The sequence below is a fragment of the Marmota marmota genome, unplaced genomic scaffold (genome assembly GCF_001458135.2).
Source record: "Marmota marmota marmota unplaced genomic scaffold, marMar, whole genome shotgun sequence".
NCBI classification, from domain to species: Eukaryota; Metazoa; Chordata; class Mammalia; order Rodentia; family Sciuridae; genus Marmota; species Marmota marmota.
Window position 1 is genome coordinate 55,944,334 of NW_025999968.1, and position 25,156 is coordinate 55,969,489.

The following is a 25,156-nucleotide window of genomic DNA, read 5'->3' on the forward strand; positions in this document are numbered from 1 at the left end:
TGACCAGCATCTGGGAGCCGATGGCTGCTGCCGGGGGGACGCAGGCATGGTGTGTGTGCTGGCTTTGTGATGTGCAGGGCCTGGTGCTGGGTATGGGGGTCACTGGCTGGGCTGTAGAAAAGGGCACCAGGCCTCCTCCTCCTTCCCTCCTAATGCTCTTGTTCCCTTGAGTTCACATGTGACTTTCTGGATCCTAAAGGGAAGTTCTTTCCCAAGTAACCCAACCTGTGGCACTCGTGACAAAGCTCCTAAGTTCAGCAGTCAACCCATCAACAGTATGGGTCCTGCTCTACCTTCCCCCTGGGCAAAACCTACGGCCCAACGTTCATCTGTCACACAGGACCTGGTTGCTGTCCACCAACGGAGGAACTAAGGTAACTTCCCTTCTTCTGTACCTTGGCAGCCCTCAGAGCAGTGCCCAGTGCTTCAGCGAGAAAGCCGTTTTCCCAGAACTGTACTCCAACTGCCTAAAGGTCATTGCCAGTCCCCACCTTCACACAGAAGCACTTATAGCCCCCCGTCTGAGGAGGGCCACAGCTAATTTTAGCTGAAACATTATAAGACGAATGCCTGGAATCACCCAGAATTTTCTGGTGTCTGTCCCCTCAGGCCAGGTGAGCAGCGGAGTTTTACCACCCACCAACTCAGTAACCCAACACCAGCAAGGGGTGGAGTGCTTGGGAACCTCATGCCTGCCTAAGGCACCTGCAAAGATAAAACCAAAAATGAAGAAAAATTATAGGGAGGTTGGTGGAGGGGTCGGGGGCCACTGGGTAAAGAGCACCTCCCACTCTCTGCGGGGAGAGAGGCTTGTGCCTTGATCACGGTGTTTTTTTGTTTTTTTTTGTTTTTTTTAATTTACAGTTGGACACAATTATTTATTTATTTATTTGTGGTGCTGAGGATCGAACCCAGGGCTCTGCACCGTCTAGGTGAGCACTCTACCGCTGAGCCACAACCCCAGTGGAAGAGGGGGGGGCAGAGAGGGTTCCCCTGGATCCAGTGGTTTTACCTTGTGGACCACAGATCACCCCACAGAGGCCAGAGTACTTGACAGACGTCTGCGATTTCATATATATGCCAAGCACTGCCTTCAAGATAAAAGTCTTATGCTACCATTCTTCAAATAAATGTAGATCAGTTGTAGCTGATAAAAAGTATCTTTCAATTATAAATGTGTCTGAGAAGTTGCTTTTTGTCATTGTATGTTTCTTTTCCTAATGACCGAGCAAATAATTACCAAGCATTATTCGCAAAGTTTTTAAGCTTCAGGAGGGCTTTCACTTTGAAAGGTATAAAGGAAGTGACGTATTAGGTCCAAAAGATCCCCCAGTAGTGACAGAAGAAGAAATTCTGGAATAACACGGGAGTCAGCAAACTACAGCCCACTGCCCGTCTTTCTAAATAGTTTTCTAGGAGCACAGTCATGCAATTTGCTTACACATTGATCTAAATCTGCTTTGCAGTAGAGTTGAGACTAGGACTGTATGAGCCTGAACTTAAAATGTTTACCATTTTGCCCACTAAAGAGGGAGTGTTCTGACCCCCGGTACAGTGGATCATGGAATATACCACAGCCATTACAAAACAAAATTAACACAAACTGTATACGCAAACAGGGAAATAGGTTCAAAACGGAATCCTGAAAATGTTGACCTCCGAGGAGGAAGCCATTCACTTGGTTTTGCCGAGTTCCACAGGAGAAGGAATTGGCACTCTGGGGAAGGAACACTGGAGGGAAGAGAACAGGACTCTGAGTGCAGTGTCTGCTGGGGCGTCCCCTGCACAGGCCACGCCACACCTCTGTGGGTCCTGGCTCTCCGACTGACACTGGAAGGCCCATAAGGCCAAAGACAAAGGCCCTTCTCCCTGCCCTGGACCTAAAAGATATTAAAAAATAAAACCAAAAGTAAGGATAGGGGCCAGCTGTCCCCCATTGAGCCCCAGGATCAAGTAGACACCCCACTGAGGCACAGCTACACAGCAGCTCCCCTGGTGAAGGCCTGCCCAGGAGAGATGGCGAGGAAGACAGACAGCCGCAGGCCAGCCAGGCATCCTCCCGATTACTCCCAGTAAGCCTGCCTCAGTCATCAGGGGCCAGGAGCAGTGGGGGGGTCTGTCCTCCTGGAGACCCTGCATGCCCCCAGGAAGGCTTCTCAACACCCATCGGGTGCTTCCACACACAGAAGGCCTGAGGAACCCTGGCTGGGACCCACGGCTGCTTCGCACCCCCACACCCGCCACCAACTTGCCCCTTAACCCGATGGTATCAGAGCATCTTAAAAGCACAACTTCTTGGCCTCTTCCCTCTGCTGAGTCAGAACACAGCAGGACACACAGTGACGGACCACACACAGAGCCGGAGTCTGGGCTGGCTCCAGCATGGCTCCAGCTCCCTCAGGCCCTCCCTGCCCTCTTCCCTTGGCACTGCTATTTATTTTGTAGTGGATGAGAGGTGCCACTCAGATGGCGGATATGTCTTCACTCCCAGCTCCCAGCTCCCAGAACTCTTCTGCCCCTGCTCCACACCCCAGGAGCAGCCACCTGAACACCTGATCTTAAAAGCTCAGTGTTTACAGGGGAAGGACTAAGGGCATGGGCTAGAATACAAACCACTCAGAGACTGCAAACAGCTGAGATAAAATCCGTTTAATCCAATTTAGTTTAAAAATGCTTAAGTCACACCCACCACAGGAGGTGACCCCAGGCGTTCGGGGGAGGCCAGGTAAGTGGTGTGCATGCTGGCGAGGGTCTCAGCGGAGGCCTGGAGGACCTTCAGCTCTTCCAGCCACAGTGTTTCCACCAAAGCCAGCTGGCTTACCAAAGACACCTTTTCATCCTTCATGTGAGAAACCTGAAAGTGAGTTTTAAATTATTTTTTACTGTAGTAAAATAGAACATAAAATTTGCCACTTTAGCCATTTTAGGCGTATAGCTCAGTGGCACTGCGTGATTTCCTCTCTGCTACCCCAGACACTACACATTAGCATCCTTAGTCCTTGCTCCCAAAAGCCCCTGGTAACCTGCACTCTACTCTGTCACTCTGGATTTGCCTGTTCTGAATACCTTATGGAAGTAGAATCTACATATATCCTTTTGTGTCTGACTTTTTTCGGTTAGCATAATGTCTTCAAGGTTCCTTAAAATTACTTTTTATAATCCCAGTCACATTTTCATATAAATGAGCTGATTTCTCATTTACTTAAAATACTAAGTTAAAACATAAAAGAAAACCTATTAGTAAGAAATCATGTGATCAATTTTTACCTATTTAAATGTACAGGCATAGACACTGAATCTGTCTGAGTGCCCATTACAGACAAATGGATAAAGAAAACACGGAGTATGTACACAATGGAATACTATTCAGTCTTAAAAAAAGGTGCATATCCTGGGGGCTAGAGTTGTAGCTCGGCAGTAGAACACGTGCCTTGGACACGTGGCACTGTGTTTGATTCCCAGCACCACATATAAATAAGCAAATAAAATAAAGGACTATCAATAACTAAAAAAAAACTTTTTAAAGGTGGATATCCTGTCATTTGTGACAACGCAGACAAACATTACACTAAATGAAAGACATTATGTTAAATGAAATAAGCCAGGAATAGAAAGACAAAAATTATAAGTTCTTGTTTATATGTGGATAGAAAAAAGTTGAACACAGAAAAAGAGCAGAATGGTGTCAGAAGATGCTAGAAGTGAGGGACGGGGGAGACACTGGTCAAGGGATACAACACCCAAGCTAAACAAGAGTAGGCTCCAGAGACCTTCAAAGTCACCTAGCAAAGATCAGAGATCTACTGTACAGCATGCTGACTGCAGTTACTAACAGTACGCATCCTTGAAAATTGCTAAGAAAGGCTGGGGATGTGGCTCAAGCGGTAGCGTGCTCGCCTGGCATGCATGCGGCCCGGGTTCGATCCTCAGCACCACATACAAAAATGTTGTGCCCGCCAAAAACTGAAAAATAAATATTAAAAAAATTCTCTCTCCCTCTCTCTCTCTCTTAAAAAAAAAAAAAAAAGAAAAAGAAAATTGCTAAAAAATTAAATTTTAAAGAGTCTCACAACCAAAAAAAGGTATGAGATGATGTATATGTTAAATAGCTTGATTAAGGCATTCCTATATGTATATGTATATATATATACATAAGAATATCTCAAAACATCATGTAGTACAACATAAATATATGCAATTTTTAATCTGTCAATTAAAAGGGAAAATTTTAAAGGCGTAGGTACAAAATCAACAGTAAAATCTAGCATTTACAACATTTTTTTAAATACTTATTTTTTAGTTGTAGTTGGACATAATATCTTTATTTTATTTATTTATATGCGGTGCTGAGGATCAAACCCAGGGCCTCGCATGTGCAAAAGGTGAGGGATCTACTGCTGAGCCACAACCCCAGCCCTAGAATTTACAACATTTAAGACATAAAACGTGTTCTTAAAAAGATCTGCTGTCGGGCTGGGATTGTAGTTCAGTGGTAGAGCCTAGCACACATGAGGCACTGGGTTTGATCCTCAACACCACATTAAAAAAAAAAAGAAACAAAGAAAGATATTGTGTCCACCCACAACTAAAAAATAAATGTTTTTTTTAAAAAAAGATCTACTGTCTTTAATAACATGTATAAGACAAATAACTTCACAGTCACAATGCTTAAGACGTACCCTCTGAAGCATAGCAGAACTCTCCTCTAGGAGATGATGGCATATTTTCTGGGCTACATCCAAACTTGTCTTCTCATTTGCATCTGAAATTACTTCTCCAAGAAGAACTTTTTTCCAGCACGTACTAGAACCAAAATGTTCAATAAAGTAATTTCAGCAGGCTCTTGAGAAATAAAGAGCTTTCACACTGCAAACAACAAAGTCCCCTCCGATTCTTCCAAAGCATAATTAAACTCCTTCTATAAGCAGCTTCCCTAAAACCTTCACACCATGGGCAGTTCCCGTGTGGAAGCAACAAGGTGCACAAAAAGGAGCAGCCAAAAAGAAAAGGCAGGGGGACTGTGTGCTCCTTGCTGGCTACAAGCAGATGTTACCATTATCACAACCCTGTGTCTGGGACACGGTAAGTGGAGTCGTGCCCACCAGCCAAGGGAATAAAGCAGGAGACAGAGGAGGAAGGGAGAGACAGGACAGGGAGCCAGGTCTACAGCAGAAAGGCCAGAGGACTTGGGAGCTAAGGCACTGGAGTCGTCCTACTCTTCAAGTGACAGTCTTTCTTGCCGGGTGACAACTTGGAACGCACTTCACAAAGCAAAATGCTCAACAGGTGCAGCCACAGCTTTCTTTACGTGAAAGCCACTCTGCTTAGACACTATGCAGGTCTGCAGGAGTGGAGCTCGGTGGGCAGGTGGGGCTGACTTTCTGAAGGCAGAAGAGTGTAGGTGAGCTAGGGCAGGACACTGAGCCGGAAGCGGGCAGAGCCAAGGCCACACGTGAGGAAGGAGCACCATCAGGGAGAGAGGGGGTGGAGGGGCTGACTGGGAAGCAGAGATTCTGGAGAATCGGCTGACAAGATTCCACTGGCACGCTCAACGTGCAAGTGGACGTAGACACAGCCAGCTAGAAACTCAGAACAGCAACAAGACCCGACAGGGAAGAGTCGTGACGTCTGCAGAGTCAAGAGACAAGGCTGCGCCTCAGGAACAGAGTGCTTGTGACAGAAAGCAGAAAATTACCATGTGCCTGGACAGTGTCCCATGCATGACCACTACCTAATGTAATCTTCACAATTACCTAACCCAAGGGAAGTGAGAACTGGGAAAGCTGCAGGCCTTGGCCGGACAGAACAAGAGGGTGGGAGGCGACCAGCTCGCAAACCCCCAACAGGCAGAAGCCCACCACCTGCTTTTTCTGCACCCGACCCAGAAGTGACTCTGAGGGAAGAAAAGAGGCCTAAGGATGACCTCTGGAAAATGTCCAGTTGCTTTAACTTTAGGCTGAAGTGCCTGAAAAGGTCTCATATCTGGCTTGTTCTGAGAAGGATTTAAAAACACTTGCGGGGCTGGGGATGTGGCTCAAGCGGTAGCATGCTCGCCTGGCATGCGTGCGGCCCGGGTTCGATCCTCAGCACCACATACGAAACAAAGAAGTTGTGTCCGCCAATAACTAAAAAATAAATATTAAAAAATAAAAAAATAAAAATAAAAACACTTGCATGGTGACAACTTGGAACGCACTTCACAAAGCAAAATGCTTTTGCATGGGTCTGCACAAAACAAAATAAATGTAAAACAAACGAATGGGAAGAACAAGTCAAAGGAAAAAATAAAGAGGAAAAATACAGTACAGTCAGGAATGAATCAGGATGCCTGAACATTTGGGAGGACCACAAATATTCCCAAGCTTTCTTTTATAATGAAAAGAAAGAAACATATCAGTAACAAAACACACCATCTGCTGAGAGTGAAAACACCTACAGCTGACCCTTGACCAACTCAGGAGCTGACAGTGCTGACACACAATTAAAAATCCACACATATATATTTTTTGGTACCAGGGATTGAACCCAGGGGCATTTAACCACTGAACTGTATCCTCAGCCCTTTTTAATTTTTATTTTGAGATAGGGTCTCTTTAAGTTGCTTAGAGCCTCACTAAGTTGTTGAGGCTGGCTTCAAACTTCTGATCCTCCTGACCCAACCTCCCAAGTTGCTGGGATTACAGGTGCCACTGTCCCAGCCACAGATAACTGCTGACTCCCCCAAAATTCAACTACTACTAGCCTGCTGGTGACTGCAAGCCTTAACAATAATATAATCAATTAATACATATGTTGTGTGCTGTGTGTATCATATATGGCGGAAAACACACAAGGGCTGGGAAAAATGGCTTTTACTGTGATACAAAACTTACTGCAGAGACAAATGCTCAGGCAGAGATGATCAGCAGAATTTTAAGCAGACATTCCAAACACCACAACAGCAACAGGAGGGATACAAAGGTATTACAGTAACACAATATTCACTACACTGAATTTTATGCAGTTACGATTTAAAACTGCATCTTTCTGATATGTTTGTGCATAAATTTTGATAAAATTTAACTTTCTGTATATTTATGGTGGCAAATGATAAAATGGACTATTATCTATACATATTTGATGTTTTCATGACATAGCTAACTTTTTCTTAACTTTTAAAGTAGTTGTAGGTTATGCAGTTCATCTGCAAGGTTTTTCAAATTACTGCAAATTTCCAAAAAATTCCATGAATAAGGACCTGCACAGTGCAAATCTGTGCTGCCCATGGTTGAGATCGTCTATTTCCCAAGTTCCTACAGGAAGAGAAGAAGGCAGCATCATGCACAGCAGGCAGCACTGAGTAGGCACCAACTACATCCAGCACCGTGCTAAGAGCAATTTCTAAGCATTATTCATTTACTCCTCAGGCCTCACCTCTTCAAGAAGTCCTCCAACCATGCTGGGCAGCAGCAAGATGAAGGCTCCTTCCCTGAGGAGACCCCAGGCTGCAGCAACCCTGTGCTGGGCAGAGCACACCCAAAGGTGCTGACAGGAGGCTGCTGCAAGTGGCACTGACAGCTTCACAGGAATTCGAGGGAGCCTGCCAGGGCTCCTCCACCTGTCTCCCCATGGAAAAACCCAGGGCTCTCCTTAACACAGCTTCTGGATCTGCCCTGGCAACTGACAGGCAGGGCTGTGTGAGGAGCTCTGCTGCTCTCAGGAAAAGCAGAACTACTCTGAGTCTTGATGCTGAATGGTGACACTGCTCACAAAAGCCATCAGGTCACCAGCAGAGAAACACAAGAGTTGAGAATGAAAACTTCCAGAGCCACGTACGTGATTATGACTCTAAAACCAGAATCCAGAAACAGTTGAAACGGTAAAATACGCCCTGGATGAGTCAGTTACATACAGAATGGCCTTTCTTTTTTCTCTGTTTGGGTATTTAAATAAAAGCCAACACCCCCAAATTGTGTCTAGGTTGTGACTACAACTTCAGACCAATACACGTGGAACTTACAATTTTTCAGCTTCCAGACATAACAACTTAAGAGCTGTGAGTAACCTCCAAGACGGCCCATCCCATCCAAATGTCAAATTTCTAAAGTAGAAAAACAAAGACATTTCTGTCATATCAGTATTTCATGACACCATGACAAATGGTTGATAAGCCAAACATTTTTTAGAGCATTTTTTAGAACATTGTTACCTATGATGTTGGTCAAAACAATACTTAAGAATAAATACTTAAAAGTACTTAAGAATAAAGTCTAAGAAACAAAAAAATTCTCTTTTTAAATTTTTTTAAAGAATAAAAAGCTGCCGGCATTCATCTGTAATCCCAGCAGCTCAGGAGGTTGAGGCAGGAGGATCGAAAGTTTGTAGCTAGTCTCAGCAATTTAGCTAAGCTGTGTAAGCAACTTATTGAGACCTTGTTTCAAAATAAAAAATAAAAAGGTCTAGGGATGTGGCTCAGTAGTTAAGCACCCCTGGATTTAATCCCTGGTACAAAAAGAGAGAGAGAGAGAGAGAATATAAAAAGCTATTCTTCCAATCACTTTTAGTAAGAAGCAAAACTTGGTTAAGAGATGCACAGGACAAAGTTCATAGTGATGAATGATGGAAGAATCTGGATGCTACCGCAGCCAGATAGCTCTCACTCAACTGCTATATGAGAGCTATCTTAATTTTAAACCTTAATTTTATTCTCAAAGAAAATTTGGAAGGGAGAACCTAAAGGCCTATCTACCCATGTAGTGTGGAACCACCAACCACCCCTTCCCCAGCGCCTGTACAATGATGCTGGTGACTGGTTCTCCTGAAGGCCATCCGGCCTTGCCACAAGGCAGAGGCAGGGGGCTCTCTTTTAATACAGTATTGAATAGTTCAAGTTTGTTTTTTATTTATTTATTTGATTCTTTTCTTTTTAGTTGTAGTTGGACGAAATACCTTTATTTTATTATTTATCTTTATCGAACCCAGGGCCGCACACATGCTAGGTGAGCGCTCTATCGCTGAGCCACAACCCCAGCCCCTCAAATAAGTTTCTTTAAAGTGTCTTAGTCCTGTGTCCTCTCCTCCACAACAGTGAGCACCACTTTTCTGCACATAGTAAGTGCTCAACTAACACCTACCAGTGAGCTGATGGAGTTAGGAGGTGTCTCATGAAAAATCCAACCTTCAATTTTTTCATGAAAACTTCCTAAAAGAGTAATTTCAAAAGGGAAAGGGAAACACTTACTCTATAAAGCCATGATCCTTTAGAATGGAAATCTTTTTGTTCATCTGTTTATCAGTTGACGGAAGATATTTAACAAGTGTATCTGCATTAAAAAAAAAAATTCATACAGAAATTTAGGGTATAATTCACACAAAAGTGTATCTTCCCTCTCCATCTGCACTTACTTTCCTTCCCATTAGGATCAAGTATAAACAGTTTTTCCTAAGTCACACAAAGGAAATCTACTCTTCAAGTCCAATTCACTGAGATCATTATTTAGTCCCTGAAAAACTGTAAGAATTCCAAGGCCTCAGGACAAAACACCCACAAGCTGAGTTCATGTTCCCATTAAGTCAATCAATGAACAAAACCAGGTCATTAAGACAAGGTAATAACTTGGAAAACCACAACCAACAAAACACAGGCTCTGTAAAAACATGAGAGAAGTCTTGTAACAAGAGTTTTTAAAAGGCAGAATTCAAATAGCACAATAATGACTGTTGCAATTACCAAAAAAATGCAAATATGTAAAAATTGACAGTTATTTGGAGAATAGGACAGGGTAAGAAGGGTTTTTTTCTTTCTATGGTAGAAAGCATATATTAGGCAAGTGCTCTACTACTGGATTGTTCCCAAAGCACTTTCTTTATTTTTTAACAAAAATGTGATTTTTCTTCAAATTAATTTATTTGACAACTATCATTTCATAGCCATCAATATTAAAGTTATCAGGATTCTGAAACATGAGCCAACCTCAAAGCAAGTTTTCCAAGAGACTCTGCAAGGCCCAATTTTAGTTGTTTTATTTATATTTTGAGGAGTATTATTAGTCTGTGTAAAGGATGCATAGTATAACCTTGACCATTTCTATGTCCCTTTCAACTTACACATGATTACTTCAAATTATATACTGGGGAAATCTCTAGACATTTCTTCATGACCTCCAAACCACCACTACTATTTCAGAAGAAAAATAAAAATCAGCCTTCTAAGTACTATTTCAAATACTAAATTTGGAATTTTCACATCATAAATTTAATGACTAAATTATTATTTTAAAATATTATCATCAGTGACAATGGCTAGTTAGCAGACCATAAAAGAACACAAGTGAAATCAATTTTTTTTAACCATGGCATTAATCTCCAAACATAGGATTACATATTACACTTATCTCTTTGATTAACACAGTATCTTAACATTTTCATTCCCTGCTTTCTAATCCTATCTTCAGTAACAAGGCTTCAGTACAAATATTTCCATTTCCTTCGATCTAATAATACTATGCTTATCTCCTTAGAAATCTTCCTTTCCTTTTGCATTGTCCAATATGGTGGCCGGTAGTCAGAAATGGCTTTCAACCACTTGAGATGTGACTTGCCTTACTAAGAAATGAATTTTAAATATTCATTTAATTGTAAGCAATTTAAATTGAAACAGCTCCATGTACCCAGTGGTCCCTGTATGGACAGTGTAGGTCTAGGTTTCTTCCAGTTTAGACCTCTGACCTAGTGCAATAAAACTCTGCTCAGTTCTTATCCACTTTATCAACCAAAGCTTTGCTGTTTTGAGTTCAAAATTGAAACTGCACAGTTAGAAAGAATAGGGCTAGCTCTACCCAGGATAAAGTAAATGATGTGTAGGTATGTTTCAAGGCTTTACTATTTTTAATAAAACTCAAAATAACAACATATCCAAGTGGGACAAAAATTGTCTTAATAAGAAAAGCAAAATTGATTCCAACCTCTTGAGACATAAACACAAGCATGAGGATTGCAGGGGGAAACAAAGCCATACTCCAGCAGCAGCCGCTGGTTGTCGTGTGGGCCATAGCAGATGAATACCTCCTCGTGCTTTCTACAACCAGAAGCTGTTCTAATTTCATAACAACGAGTCTTCTCATTAAATGCTGCATTTACCTAGAATGGAAATTTGTTAGAGATTATTTTAAATATAAAACTAAAAAGCTGAGTTGTGGCCTCTGTCATAAGTTATTTTTGGGTAATCCTTTAAAACTGTACTAACCATTCTTAGAAGCTCAGGAACCCAGGCCACACACCCACAGGCCGCAGTTCGTGGTCTTCCTACAGTAGTCTGTAAAATCACTGCTTTGAAGCATAAATGCACCAAAAGCCCCATCAAAATAAAGTCATGCCAATGGATAGTGACTGAGTCCCTAAGTCCAGCATCCTACGGCACTGCACACCCTGGCATTATTCGTATATATCAACAGAAACACCCCTCTGACCCCTGACCCCTGTGGGTCACACTGTGGAAAAAGCATCTTTCTGTAACAGTAATAATCGGACAGGCCAGGCATTGCCCTGGGCCTAAGCAAGCACAGCAGGCCTTCCCAATCTCCTCTCACTGGCATCTGTGATGTTCTCGTGGATGCATGTCACATAAAGAGACGAGCACAAGCAGAGCCAGCCATGCGCCTGCACAGTGCATCCCTCGTGCACCCCTCACCCACAGGCAAGCCCACTGATGAACTCCTCTCCACCCTGAAAGTCAGCCCTTTACTTCAGCATACCCATTTACCCTGCAGACACATCCATCTCCCATACCTGCCACCAAGGGAAAGGGCAGGGAAAGAGGTATCTGTGACTCTGTGGCTATCTCCCAAAGCAGGATTCTTCATGATTTCCTGACTCCTCTCCCCACAAATATTCATCCATTTAATAAAAGTTTACCAAACATCTATTATATGCCAAACTCTGCCCTAAGCCCTGGGGTTCCAAAGAGAACAAAAAGTCCCCATCCACAAAGATTTTGGTGCTTAATGCAGGAAGGAGGAGTCCCTCAGTGATCAGAGCAAAGGTTAATGCTCTGACAGCCATGCCACCAAGTGCAAAAGGGATGGGACAGGAAAGAAGCTAGACCTCGGCCCCGGTCTAGAAGGAGCATGAAGGAAGGAGGACTTGAGCTGCTGGTAAAGGTAGCCTAGAGGATGGAGCCCGGGGCTCCTGAGGCCTGGACAGCAAAGCGGAGAAATGGGGCAAAGAAAAAGCATTCCAGAAGGACACTGGAGTCAAAAAGAAAAACCCAGAACGCACGAAAGGCAGGTGGGTCCCACGATTTTACCCGAAGTCAGCTACACTTTCCCCATTGGTCCCGCTCACTATTCAAAGTCCCAGGTTCTACACACTGAAATCTTCCTATCAAAACAGACATGTGTCACCATGTCAGCTTCTCACCTGGACGTGAGGGCTGTGATTCAACAAATCCAGGTATGGAGCAAGCGCACAGGTGTCCGGCTCTGCGGAAAGGCATTCCTGCTTCCTAGGCCTCAGGTACACAGCTCTGGTGTTGACAGTGCACCAGGCCCACAGGAGGGCGCTGTAGCTGAAGATGCTGTCAATGGGCTCTACAAACAGAGGCTGCAGGGAAGAGAAAAAGTCTCTGGAGGAGGTGAAAAGCTTCTGCACATGGGCTCGCTGCTCTTCAGTCTTTGCTTTTAACGCTTTGGGTAGAAGATTCACCACTTCTGGCTCCAAACAAACAGGGCAGGTGTAGGTCTTGGGTAAAATCTGCAAGTAAGGCTTCCAGAGAGACCGGTCCCCAGCATGCCTTTCTGACACTAAAAAGGTGCACAGAGCCAGCAGAGGAGATGGACGAGGCTTCCACCTTGAAAAATTAAGGTCAGATTGAAGGAGTTACTCTAACTTGAAATATGGAATAAGCTAAGTACTTTGGTTTGCTGCAGGAAGAACTGTGCTCCAATGGTCGACAGGCCCTACCCTGACTTAACACCCCAAGAGCCGTCTCCTTCCTTAAGGCTCTTCTCCAAAGCACATCCTGGCCAGGGACCTCAAAAAGTCACATTTATGTGTCAGAAAAGCTGACTCTACAGATTCCAGGACTGTTTACAAGATTTTTTACATGTTTTTGAAAACAAAAATCAATAAAAAACCTCTTTGCTTCCAACTTTGTTCTCCTGTTTGAAAGCTTCTGCCATAAGCCCATTGGTTTCACCTGGATAAGGGTATAAAATACAGTGGGAAAAAAAAATGGTGGGAAAAAAAACCTAGACGTATACCATCCAATATAGAGATCACTAGGTATATATAGCTGTTTATTTAGAATTAAATTAATATTTAAAATTCAGTTCCTTAGTATGGTAAGTCACATTTCAAGTACTCAAAAGCCATTTCTGCCAGTGGCTACCATTTTAGACAATGCAAAATAAAACACCTCTGTCATTGCCCAGCATTCTACAGGATGGCACTGAGTGAAATCATAATACACTCACTAAACTTACGTGCTTTGTTAGAAATTACATAATTTTCGTTAAATAATTACTGATAAAATATCTCATGTGGCATGAATGTGTTTAGAAAAAGTTATCATTAATCTTTTAATATCCAAATATCCAGATTCTTATACTGAGATGCATTCCACCTAAAACTAAAGAATGAATGAGAAAAGGTTAACCCTAAGGGCAACCTTGCCCCCCAGTCAGGCAATACAAAGATGCAAGGGCGGGTGCCCAGAGCTGTCCTTGGGATTAAGCAACAGCACAACCTTTCAACCCATAATGTAGAAACTCCTTCCGCTGAGGTGCACCCAAACAAATGCCCGCCAAAAATGAGCCAGAATATACTCTCAGCTTTCTTAACTCCCACTTCACCTCCTCTCTATACCTAAAGAGAATTAATTCTTTCATAATATTAAAGCTCTTCATAGTTGAGGAAGAATTCAAGCACATAAAAATAAGGGTTAAACTAAAAGAAAGGGTTAACTAACCCCCGTGGATACCTACTATGACCAAGGGAACAACTGCTACCTATCAAGGCACTTGGCTGTGATTTACATATATGGTCCCACTTAACCTCCACTTTCTAGTTAGGTGATGGGTAAGGACTCACACCTGTGTCCCCTGCAGTCTATTATTAAAGACTTCAAAATGCAGTTTATATGCATGAAGAATAAATTTCTAGGACAGAATATACCTTTCAACTTGCATTCAATTGAGTTCAGATATTTATCTGCTAGATAAGCATCTGGATCCTACTGAATTGTGCCTTGGATAACACATTTGCCATGACAAAGGCATTCAGGAGAAGCACTGGCACCAGATCAACATGATGTGGCCACTTACTTAGTAATGTACACCCCTAAGTAGCTTCGAATCACTGTTTCCGTGGTGAGCAGGCAACTCTCAGGCAATGAAATAATCATCTGTCCCTCCTTGCCAAAAAGAAAATAAAGTTTAGGACACCAGTATTTTGGGATGGACTTGTACATATTGTGAAGTCACTGATCCCGCAATCATCTACCCAAAAGCCCCTACTACTCGCTACAAATAAGCCCAACAGCAGGCTCACTCCCAATTCCCTGAGTCAGCAGATGAGTCCGCTTGAACACTAGGTTCAACAACCACACAGAATTAAAAGTTCAGAATGGGAATGACTCCCACCTGTCAAACTGGCACGGGAAGGAAACATGGAAACACTTGAAACCATGTAGTTCTTCTAATTTCTTATGTGAGGAACCAGTGATACCTGGGGGCACAGGCACAAACCACTCAAAAAAGTTCCATCCAACAAAGCCTGACACAGCAGCATGCTGCTTAGTTTCAATTATTCAGGAGGCAGAGACAGAAGGATCAACTGAGCCCAGGAGTCTGGCACCAGCCTGTGAAACATAATGAGACCCCTTTTTCTTAAAAAAAAAAAACTATCCAGTGAAATCCAAGTGAGCAGGCAATGGCCTAATCTCTGAGATCTGTGCCAGAGAAGGCAGCCCAGCACACAGATTCTCATTCTACCACTTGCAAAAGTATACACTGCAGTTTCTCTTACTAAGATACAACCACAGAGAGAAAAAAACGAAGACAAAAAGTAACAAACAGGCACTGGACACTGGAGACACTGGTAGTGTACAACATTATGGAACCAGTAACAATCACCAAATAGAGCACTAAGAAGCAGATAGAAGAGCCTGCTTTCATTTTAACCAGCATCAGTAATTTAACCAGTCAGTAAATTATCTTAAAGCTCTTTGGGGTTCAATTTATGGTTTCTGAATCTATAAAGCAGGTGATCAGTGTAGACATCCCATGATCTTCTACTTTTAAAAATAAATAAATAAAACATCCTATATCTTGATTGGTAAATATCTCTTTAACAAATAAATTCTCCAGGCTATACAGTTAAGATCTGTGCATTTCACTATATGTAAAATGTCTCTACTTTCAAAAAGTTTAATTAAAAAGTCACAGTTGAAAGTACAAGTGAAGCAACTACCAATTATCGTTTAATAATTTCAACAAAAACTACTTATAGATACTGCTATATATATGAGAGGTCTATTTCTTCTACTCAAATTCTGCTTCAAATAAGTCAAGGCATAATTGACTTATTATGCCTTTCTGAAAATATACAAAATATTGCACAATAATGTGAATATACTTAACACTACTGAACTGTACATGAAAAATGGTCCAAATGACAAACTAAGTTTTATATATCTTACCACCATTAAAAATTGAAAACAAATAAAAAATATAAAAGCAGCACAATAGAATTACAACATCGAAAGGTATCATTTTCTTAGCTGAGTTTAAAACAAATTAAATAAAGGAATTAAAAATAAATTTAGGGTCGGGAGGTGTAGCTCAGGGGTTGAGGGAGGCTTTGCGTATAAAAATACACAGCACCAAAAAAAAAAAAAGTTTAGATAAACTTAAGGTAAAGGAAGCAATTAATTTCTAACTTTAAAGAAAAGTATGCATCACATAATGCTCTAAAATACCACAGAGAAAAACTAAAAGGGACCTAAAGATCATCTCCTTATTTATCAGGTAAGGAAACAGAAGCAGGAAGGACTGGAATCTCGTTGCCAATCTCAGAGTTGGCAGCAACCCCTGGATCTGGCCTTGTCCCCAACTTGCTCAGGCTCTCCTCCCGTACCACGAACAGCACCCCTCACGGATCTACAATATGACCTGATTTTTAAACCTTGATGTGGTGAAGCATTAGGAGAGGCCTACACCAAAATGACTTCTCTCTTTCTTCTCCTAACAAAGTCCCATTTAAAGAAAAGGCAGCAGTTTTTTCCCTCCCAAGTAGCCGCCAGGCGGAGCAACAGAACACTAGCCAATGGGGGCGGGGCACTGGGAACATCCTTCCAGGGAGGATCCCTGCACTGCCTTTCCCCCTTGCTCCCTCCTTTTGCTCCAGGAGCCTAGACAGGCTTAGGGAGGGACAGAGAGCTAGAAGGAGTCTGAGCCTCTGAAGGCCACAGGTCTGGCCCCTCTAGGCTTTATTAAATGACAGCTTACACTTCTGCACTGTTTTTAAGCACTGAGACACTTGGTTTTATCTTTTATATGAAGCAAACTTAACCCTTCCTGACAGAATCGTAAGAGAAATAGTTAAAAGTAAAGTACTTTTGATTCACTTGATTTGAACCACAAAAACAAAGCACCAAAATCTGTGTTAGGTTTCAAGGACAAAAGAGAAGTTCTCACTCGCAGGGGTGTTCTGCTCATCAGCCCTCTTCCTGTACCTAGGAAAGCAAACATGGAAAAGAGGTGAATATCTTCAATTGTATCTTCAAGGTCCTAGAGAGCCCATTTTGAAAGAAAAATGTAAATGAGTTTCAAAATTACAAAAGGCTGAAGATGGGTGTCCTTAGCCCTCCACTCCCAAGGGAGAGGAGGTCAGGAAGCTATTCTAGAAAACATCATGAACTCCTTATGATATTATAATCAATCTGACAGAGTGGCTTTCACAGATCATTCTTTGACTCACAAAAACAGAAAATTAAACATTCTGTTAGAGCTAGGAGAAACCCTGATACAAAACAACTAGGTCAAAGTTGTCAGAACCAAAATGGAGTTAACTTGTGCCGTGAAGGAAGGGTCCTCACACTTGATTGCCTGACAATACCAACTGTCACAAAAGATTCTGCCACAACCACAACCTCAAACAAAAATACTTCTGTGAGGATAACTGCCAGCAATTGTCTGTTCAACCTTGGAATGATGCCACCCTTGTTATTGATCCTTACAGCCAACAAAAATTGTTCATTTATCTTACCCAAACCTTCTCATTCACCTTTAAAAACCCTTATCTTCCTCTGCCTCCCTGGACATGCCAGTAGTTCACTATGGCCTGCCATTCCTGTTTACACTGTTTTGGAGCCCCTCTCTGTTGTTATTAACTCAAATCAAGCAATTTAGTCCAAACTCACCACATGTGGCTGATTCTTGGGGAACAACATATCATTTCACTTGGCCAGAGGCACACACGGAAATCATCTATCTTGGGAGACACAGAGGAACTTATTTTGCTCAAAGTCAAATTAAAACTGAATGATAATGTTAATGGCCAGAGGAAGCATTCAGTAACATATACTTTTACATTTTCTATAAGGTAAAATGTCTGTATCCTGCCCTGTGATATAGAATTTCAGGGCCCTTCTATCACACAACTCCTTCTCTCTGCTGTGGCAGACCCCAAGTCCCTTTGAAGGGCATCCTGGTGTATTCTACCATTATTTCTAGCCCACCCATGGGCACACCAGGGTATCCTTGTATGCAGGTATGCACTAATAGCAAGCTATCCAACTTCTGTGACAGAATGTTCCAGAAGAAAATTACAACCTAACCTCCACAATGAGCTCTTCAATTCCCATATCAGAGGTTAAAATGCCTCAGCTCAGGTGACTGTGCAGCCTTTAGCACTGATCAATTGGCCATTCACCAGCTCCTCCTCCAAGACACTGAACTGCACACCTGACACTAAGCTGAGGGACAATATAGACTGAGGCCCCTCCCTTGCCTACAGAAAACTATGCCAACTCACTGGGGCCAGGGATAATCCCATTAGCCTGCATGCTTGAAAAAATCCCAGGAAACCACCACAGGCAAGGTGACCAGCACATGGGTCACCCAGTATCTTTCCTATGATGCCTAGCTAGGCATTCCCTGCAGGTTGGGGTCCAGGACACCTGCACTTCCACTGAACAGACAACTAGATTTAGTGCACAGGAGACCCAGAGCCACGGTACTGGTCCTGTCAATACCAGAGAACCTGGCTCAGTTGAATTTGTAGCTCCCCTCCCACAGGTGTGTAATATATCATAATTGTGTCTTTTATGTCCCTGTCCATGACTTCATCTTATTTTTATATTCTCATTCTCCTTTTCCTTTTGATTTCATCATTCTGTCATTTCCCTTCATCTATCACGTTCATTTATCTTTACAACAAGTTGAAGCACAAAGAGTGTAGACAAGTCAAGAAGCCCACCACCCAGCAACAGATGTACTGTCAGAGAGCGCTCCACCCACTCCCATCTGAGAGGGGTCAGCAGAGCTGAAGCACAACTCTTACCTGGAAAACGAGCAGGAGTTAAGTTCCTATCTTCAAACTTCCTGTTTTTCAGCCACTTCTTTAGCTCTATAAATTCAGACTTGTAGCTCTCATTCACTGGTTGAGAGAGGAAAAAACATGCTTGTTTAAATTACTGTATACTAAGAACACCTATAATCAAGAATATCAGACGGACTGATCATAAAAGGTTTAACATCAACTAAAACAGAAAGACCATTCACTATATGATCATCTCCATAGATGCATAAAAGCATTTCATCAAGTTCAACATCCATCCTGATAAAAATTCTAAGCAAACTAACACAAGGAAACTTCCTCAGCCCAGGAAATAATATCTAACACGGACACAATGGTGACAAACTCAGTGCTTTCAAGACCAAGAGAAGCGTATCTCACCTCTCCCTTTTCATCAACACCAGTACACATGGCAAGAAAAACAAACCGAAGGAATGAAACAGGAAAAAAGTAGTAAACCTGTCCTTATTCTCAGAAGACACGAGTACCCATAGAGAAAATCTAAGGGGAGTCTACCAAAAAGCAACCAACTAGCCAGGCATGGTAGCACACACCCGAAATCCCAGCTACTACTGAGGCTGAGACAGGAGGATTGCAAGTTTGAGGCCATCCTAGGCAATACAAAGAGAAACAATCTCAAAACTATGAAATATAATAAAATACAAATACCAAAATATTATGTTGCAGAATATCAAATCAATTTATAAAAATTCAATGGTATCTCTACATATGAGCAATAAACAAAAAATAATATTAAAAATATCATATGAAATAGCATCAAAAAAATATAAAATTCAAGAACCTAAAAAACAGATAAATCTAAAAAAATGTAGACCTGCACATTAAGAACTTCAAAATATTACAATTAAAAATATATAAATAGACTCTTACAAATTGAATATTACTGCCCTCCCAAAATGAGTATGTTAAACAGTCATCGTATTTGAAGATGGAGCCTTAGGGAGTTCAGGTTATGAGGTCAGGAAGTCGTGAGGGTGGGGCCTTTACCAAGGGATCCCTGCTCTTACAAGAAGCAAAGAAAGAGGACTGAGGGTGTAGCTCAGTGGCAGAGTGCGTTTACCATGTGTGAGGCTATGGATTCCATCCCCCAACACCAAAAAGGAGGGCGAGAGATGGTCTGCCATGTGCAGACAGTGGTGATGCAGATGGTCACCAGCCAGGAAGACAGCACTCACCAGGAACCAAATCAGCAACACCTTCACCTGAGGTTTCCCAGCCTCTACTACTAAGATATAAATTTATATTGCTGAAGCCCATTCTATGGTATGTTGTTATGGTAACCCAAGCTGATAAAGACCAAGAATGAAATAGATTCTAATCAAATTAAGACACATATGGTACTCCCTAGAACTATAACTAAGGAAATAATCCAGAACAACATAATGAAAAGACAATAAAGAAATTAAAACAGTTCACTAGAAAATGCTGATTTCATACAAAAGAAAACAGTATAGAAGTACAGGAACAAAAGCAAAGATAGGAGACACACAGAAAACAAAATGCAAAGTGGCAAATGTAAATCCACATCTATCAATAACATCAAATGTCAGTGGATTAGGAAATTTGGGGAAAAGCAGAGTTTGGTAGGCTAGATAAAAACAAGATCCAAGTATATCCTGTCAACAGAGACACTTCAGATAATGCAAGTAAAGGATAGAAAGCCCCAGCAGATGCACAGCACCTAGTGAGCAGAAGTGACTACTCCAACAAAAGACCAGAAAGACTTTCAAGCAAAAGTCAGTAGAGAGAGACATTTATAACAATGAAGGGGTTCATCCATCAGGAAGATATAACAATTACACACAGATAGAAACCAAACAACAGAGCCCCAAATATTGAAGCAAAAACTGGGAACAGTTGACAATTCTACAATAATCACTACAGACTTGAAGACCCCGCTCTCAATAATGGGTAGTTAAGCAGAGGATCAACAAGGAAGCAGAGAGAGCACAAGGACCCAGCAGAATGGAAGGAGACTGCTAAACACGTTACCCACAGCAGCAGAAAGTGCATTTCTCTTAAATGCACAAGAAGCATTCAGGATAGACCACATTACAGACCAACAAATGTTGGCAAGAACATGGAAAACTGGGACTCTCACAAACTGCTATGGGAGTATAGAACATACAATCACTTGAGAAACTCGCCCATGCTTCAGTTTCTTACAAGTTAGACACACATTTGCCACACGATCCACCACTCCCGCCTATGTAGTTATTCAAGGAAACAAAGGCGTAAGTCCATGAAAGACTTGTACATAAGTGTTCGCAGCAGCTTCACTTGCAATGGCCCAAAACACAAATGACTCTAATGCCCAGTTTGAGGGAAGCAAAACTTGAGCTCTACAGTAAGGGTCTGTGGGTCTGCAATTACTCTGGCAAAAGACACACTACCAAGAAAATAAAGACAGAATTTTATTCACCTGTACACACAGATATTCACAGAAAAATGCAACTCAAGGAGGTGGTTAAATTGCGGGGCTTCTGTACCATCTCATTAGGGTACTTTGGTGGGGGAGAAGGCACTTACGGGGAAATGAATGGCCTTAGAAAGACACAGGCCCTCAGAAGAGATGAGAACTATGATTGTCTTGTGATAATACTTATTAAGGTGACTTCTTATCCCAGTGCCAGGTTCTTATCTCTAATGATAGGAATCAATCTTCTCAACTTCCAAAACTTCTGGGCAGAATCATGACCAGTGAACACCACTCAGAGGCTTTGATTTTAAACAACAAGTGAGTGAACTCAAGGAAGAAAGGAAAACTTACACATATACAATATATTATACATCCTTCCATCATCAACAGGATGAACAAACAATAAAGGCATTCAACAATAAAAGAGAATGAACAAATACAAATAATAATGTGGAATTATTTCAAAATTAAATAAAATAAACCACATTTTTAAGAACAGGACACACTGTGTGATTCTAGTTACACACAACTCTATAAAATGCAAACTAATCCATTGTGACAGCAAGTATTTAAGAAGTTACTCAAGGTGTTGTGTACAGAGGTTTCAGCCAGGGATGGTAGGAAGTGATTATAAAAAAAAAAATGGAGGGCCGGGGTTGTAGCTCAGTGGTAGAGCGTTTGCCTCGCATACATGAGGCACTGGGTTTCATCCTCAGCACCACATAAATAAAGGTATTATGTCCATCTACAGCTAAGAATATTTTTTAAAAAAATGGAAATTTTATAGCATAATGACTTCATTTACGATACACATACCAAATTATATACTTTAATTATACAAAATTCATTATGAGAATTATACCTCAGTAAAATCTTTTTTAAAAATGCACAGGCATGGTTGGGGTTGTAGCTCAGTGGTAGAGCGCCTGCCTCACATGTGTGAGGAACAGGTTCGATCCTCAGCACCACATAAAAATAAATAAAGATTATGTCCAACTACAAATAAAAAAAAAAAATGCAAAGGCATAAGCCTTCCAACGTACGTAATCAACAAACAAGGAAATAGATCTTGTGGTAAGAGCAATAAATTAACAAGCATAATCATTTTTTATGTGTTTATTTGGTATGTGTTTTTATGTGTTTATTTATGTGTTATTTATATGGTAGCACTGTATTGCCTAAGTTGGCACTGAGCTCCTGGGCTCAAGTGGTTACCCACTCAGCCTCCCAACAGCTGGAACTATAGGTACCCACCAGTATGTCAGGTTAAATGAGAAATTTTTTTATTTTTAAGTTACAGTTGGACACAATACCTTTATTTTATTTATTTTTATGTGGTGCTGAGGATCGAACCCAGAGCCTCGCACTTGCTAGGAGAGCGCTCTACCGCTGAGCCACAACCCAGCCTTTAAATGAGAATTTAATGAGCAACTTTACACACATAAATACACACAGATAAAGACACAGCTTTATGGTAGTCTCTATGAAAAAACATACACTATATTGCTGACCCTCAAAAACTAGTCCGGTTTGGAAACAAGAGTTTCATGAGAAAGCTTGGAAAAATATTAGATCCTCAAAGAAGAGTACACCTAATAAGGATGATTGCAAAGACTAATGTCAATGACTAGTAGAAAGAGCATTTTCAAAAATATAGGACCTCAGCTCAGTTCTGAGCACAGGAGAGAAGGCAAATAAGCTGGGAGAAGGAAAGGAGACGTTCTAGGCTAAGGAGAACTACGGAGATTGGCAGAGCTGGAAGTGTTCAGAAGAGGTGACGTATTTCCAGGATATCGAGCAGCCAAATTGGAGCTCCACTGGTGAGAGACACAAGTGCCAGGCAGGAGGTGAGATCTCACACAAAAGGCATGAGGATCCCATGACACACCTAACCAAACAGGCAACACAGACACAATCCCTCAGGAAAGCTGCACCAACAGTGACAAGTAGACAGCAAAAGAGGATGGAGGCAAAGGAGCAGCGGAAATCATCCCAGGGGGCAAAGGTAGATGGGAACAAAGCTAAGAGAGATTTAGTTGGCCACAGGCTATGGAGGGCCAAGAAGCTTGAGGAGGCAGCGATTGCCTCAAAATGGTGCTGGCACGCTTGGGGTCAACTAGGAAGAGTGTAACTAATTTTATACAGATACGATTTACATTTAAACAGCACTTTTAAGTTGTCCAAGCACTTTCACATACTGTATCTCCTTCAGGCTGGTTACATAGATTGGGAGTGATGAATTTACACCCCGACTTTTATACCCTACACATAACTAAGGTCACGGCAAGCCACAGATCCTGGATCATCCCAGAGAAAACTACTGAAGCAATAACTGAAATATATTCATATACTCCCCAGGGTTGGAAAGAATACAAGAGCACCATTAAAAAAAATGCTCTTTAAGAAACATTACTTTGGAACAATATCTATCTACATGGCTTTATGTATATCACTGGATGCTAGACAAAAAGGAGTTCTGTTTTACTAATAAAAAAACAAAACCATACCTCCTCTTGATTCAGAACTTCTGAGGTGTTTTCGCCTCCTGATCCGGCTTGTTCTCCCTCTACCCTTCTGCATACTAAACTGGAGTTTCTGTGTAGGTGCCCAACCTAAAATACAAAGCCGGTCTTTGTCTTACTTTCCAGCTGGATGACAGTCACCATCTTTGCACTGCTGAATATGCAAACGTACATTTGGGTAAGCTATTTCTCTAATGCGCTTTTTGTTCAGGAAATGTTTGTGCCATGAGCTAAATCAAGATCTCTTCCATAAAGGAGACCCCATCATATGGGTCCCTCTGAAACAGTTTCAGCTTGAAGCCTTAATGAATGTTGATTAATGACAGAAAACTTCATAACTGATTTATTTATTTATTTATTTATTTTGGTATTGAGGACTAAAGCCCTTTTTTGTATTTCATTAAGGCAGAGTCTCAATAAGTTATTTAGCATCTTAACTGTTGCTGAGGCTGGCTCTGAACTAGAGATCCTCCTGCCCCAGCCTCTGGAGACACTGGGATTACAGGTGTGTGCCACCATGCCTGGCTCATAAACAGGTGCTTTGGTGACCTGTAAGATCTCTATTGTTTTCTTACAACTGCTTATATTTTATCATTACCCCATTAAAAATTTCCATTGGAAAATCACCTTGAAAGGGCAACATAATTAGAATCAGCTCTGTGCAAAAGACTTTCCCGCAATGATGCAAATACCTTATTTCTGGACTGCCCAATACAGTGGTCCCTGACACATGGGAATCTTGAGTACTTCGAATGTGGCTACTGAAACTGAAAACACAATTTTTTTTTTTTCCTGGTACAGGGATTGAACTTGACTACTGAGTCACATCCCAGCTCTATTTTGTATTTTATTTAGAGACAGAATCTGAGTTGCTTAGCTCCTCTCTATTGGTGAGGCTGGCTTTGAACTCCTATGATCCTCCTGCATCAGCCTGCAGAGATGCTGGGATTACACTGTGTGCCACGGTGGGTCATAACTGATTTTATAAACGAGTGCTTTGGTGACTTGCACAATCACAGTCAACATTTACTAAAACACCAATTTGAATTAACCATATTTAGAACACGCAGAGCTGTGAAATTCCTGTTCCATTAAAACTCTTCGACAAATCAAAAAATTCGCTTTCAGTGGCACAGTCCTGTAATCCCAGACAATGAGAGGACACTGGCAAGAGAATCACTCACTTGTTCGAGGACAGCCTCACCAACTGGACCCCCATCTTAAAATTTAAAATAATAACAATAAAAAGCGCTGGGGGTGTAGCTCCATGGTAAAAAATCCCTAGGCTCAATACCCAATACCAAAAAAAACAAAAAAAAATGTAAAGTAAAAAATGCTGTTTGTCTTAGCTATCACAGTCTTGGAATAAACATCTTTAAACAGGTGTTTGCAATAGATTAGGGAGAAAACACAAGCCAAAAAAGCAGACAAGCCAAGGTGGCAAGATGAAGAGTGGCTTCTAGAATTTCTACAAGCTGCTTCCGTACGAGCAGCGCTCCGCGCTCCGCAGGGCTTTCCTCCAGGGCTCGGGGTGGCTCGAAGGCTCCCTGCGTTGGGCGGGCCACGACCGCAGCGCTGCCCTCACCCGCGACGCCGGGCCACCCTCCGGTCCCCGACGCGCTCCATCACGCCCGCAGCC

The 25,156-nt window shown here is 41.9% G+C and overlaps 1 protein-coding gene across 21 annotated transcripts in view; it reads right to left on the reverse strand.

Annotated features, from left to right (window-relative positions):
- Window positions 1-2,634: 2,634 nt before the first annotated feature.
- The window catches only part of Setd4 (SET domain containing 4), a 23,536-nt gene continuing 1,014 nt past the window's right edge, over window positions 2,635-25,156 (reverse strand). For 3 of the 21 annotated variants that reach the window (XM_048803643.1, XM_048803634.1, XM_048803633.1), the window contains exons 2-12: window positions 23,503-23,607; window positions 18,541-18,636; window positions 16,593-16,711; window positions 14,301-14,389; window positions 12,397-12,826; window positions 10,944-11,118; window positions 9,221-9,302; window positions 8,000-8,080; window positions 7,414-7,500; window positions 4,680-4,803; window positions 2,635-2,854 (exon numbers count right to left, since the gene is read on the reverse strand). In XM_048803643.1, the coding sequence (XP_048659600.1) occupies window positions 2,675-2,854; window positions 4,680-4,803; window positions 7,414-7,500; window positions 8,000-8,080; window positions 9,221-9,302; window positions 10,944-11,118; window positions 12,397-12,826; window positions 14,301-14,389; window positions 16,593-16,711; window positions 18,541-18,636; window positions 23,503-23,575 (1,536 nt within the window). In that variant the 5' untranslated portion in view covers window positions 23,576-23,607 and the 3' untranslated portion in view covers window positions 2,635-2,674. Of the gene's footprint in view, window positions 2,855-4,679; window positions 4,804-7,413; window positions 7,501-7,999; window positions 8,081-9,220; window positions 9,303-10,943; window positions 11,119-12,396; window positions 12,827-14,300; window positions 14,390-14,618; window positions 14,680-16,592; window positions 16,712-17,398; window positions 17,470-18,540; window positions 18,637-23,502; window positions 23,608-24,209; window positions 24,285-25,004 lie in introns of those variants that run through there. The other 18 variants (XM_048803641.1, XM_048803638.1, XM_048803646.1 and 15 more) reach the window with 16 other exon arrangements.